Genomic DNA, 1,568 nt, shown 5'->3' with positions numbered 1-1,568 from the left:
AGACACTATGCATACCGTGATCATGCTCGTTCTAGAGAGGATAAACATTCCACTAGAGGATATAGGTATGATAACATTTTTCAGTTTTGTCCAATAGATTTCTTAAATCGTTCATTCTGACACTGTCAAACCTTTTTTTTTTTTGTTTGTTTGTTTGTTTGAATTTAGTGATCATGATGGCTACAGAAGGCATGGTGGTAGAGATCATTCTGAACATCATAGTAGAAGGTCTAACAGAGCTTCATATCGGACTTATAGTAAGACTCCAAGTTTGGTTTTTAAACTACAGAATTATATTGAATAGACCAGATTTTTTAAAAGGGAAAGTATAAAGGAAAAATGTAACATTTTTAAAACTGAGAGTTTTGAACAGTAGAAAGCTTAGGGAATTGTACGAAGCTTAAAACCTCCGTTAATTAACAGAAAATGTGATTGGCGTTTAATTCAGAATAAAATTCCTTAAGCTTGAAAATACTATTCTTATGCCTCTTTTAAATAAAGCCTTTTGATCAATGCAGAAATAAATACTGTACTGTCAATGAAGACAGATGAATGCAAATATTTCCTAATAGTACATACCTCATGCATGCTTCAGTGATGCCAGTAAAAATGTTTAAATGTATTTCACCATAAGTTCTATGATTTTATTAACCCTGCAGGTACCTCTCATGGTTCAGCACCTGCACAAAGGCCTTGGAAGACTTATGGTGGAAGCAGTTGCCCTGATCATAACAATACGCGAGATAGATATTGCAGAAGTCGGGAGAGATACTCAAGGAGCCATGGTGATTTCTGTTCCAGTGATGGTCAGCATTGTGGCAGAAAAGAACCAATGTGTCCACCCTCTGTGGATAGAGTGAACCGTACTTCTCGTGAAGCACATGGTAGTTCAAGATACCGGACATTTACAGGAGATGATGGGGGAAGGCGATGTGAAAAAGGAGACTGAAGGTGATACTAAAAATCATCATTATTGCATACCAGACCTTGCTGTTGAATGGAAAATCAGTATGTGGTTTCTGCATTATGACCTGAGTACCACTATAAGAAATAGGTTGTTTTTGGTAGGATAGGGAGATACTCACTTCCTCCCTGAATATTTTTGAGGTATTAAGATAAAAAATTATTTTTTGAAAGTAATTTTACAACTGTTAGTGCTAATTGAATTGAAAACTATTCTGTTTTGATGTAATGTCTCTTTAAAAATTTTCAGAATAAAATTTTACATGTAACATGAAATGCCTTATTTCATTGCTACACATGATTAAAAGGAAATCTTGTAGGAGAGTAAACTGTGGTGTTGACAATCTTCTTCATTTGTTTGCACCTAAGTTGATACAAAAATAGGCATCTCTTACATCTCCATTGGAATCTGTACACGTTTCCTACCCGGGCTGTGTTTCTTTAGTTTATGCCTGTATTCCCTCCACTTTGGGAGGCCTATGCAGGTGGACCTAAGCAAGTCAGGAGATTGAAACCATCCTCACTTACAGAGTGAAAGCCAGTCTCTAATAAAAATACAGCAAATTAGCCAAGTGTGGTGGCACATGGCTGTAGTCGCAGCTACT

General features: G+C 36.4%; 1 protein-coding gene across 1 annotated transcript in view; it reads left to right on the top strand.

The window, feature by feature from the left end:
- The window catches only part of LOC119469993 (RNA-binding motif protein, Y chromosome, family 1 member B-like), a 4,600-nt gene extending 3,501 nt beyond the window's left edge, over nt 1–1,099 (top strand). Inside the window, exons 3-5 of the mRNA XM_037735963.1 lie at nt 3–65; nt 169–257; nt 660–1,099. Coding sequence (XP_037591891.1) covers nt 3–65; nt 169–257; nt 660–949 — 442 coding nt within the window. The 3' untranslated portion in view covers nt 950–1,099. The remainder of the gene's footprint in view (nt 1–2; nt 66–168; nt 258–659) is intronic.
- The last annotated feature ends 469 nt before the right edge of the window (nt 1,100–1,568 follow it).

This window comes from Cebus imitator, unplaced genomic scaffold, assembly GCF_001604975.1.
Source record: "Cebus imitator isolate Cc_AM_T3 unplaced genomic scaffold, Cebus_imitator-1.0 Scaffold2183, whole genome shotgun sequence".
Classification (NCBI taxonomy): Eukaryota; Metazoa; Chordata; class Mammalia; order Primates; family Cebidae; genus Cebus; species Cebus imitator.
The sequence above is the reverse complement of the archived record's forward strand: the minus strand, read 5'-3'. Positions and strand labels throughout refer to the sequence as shown.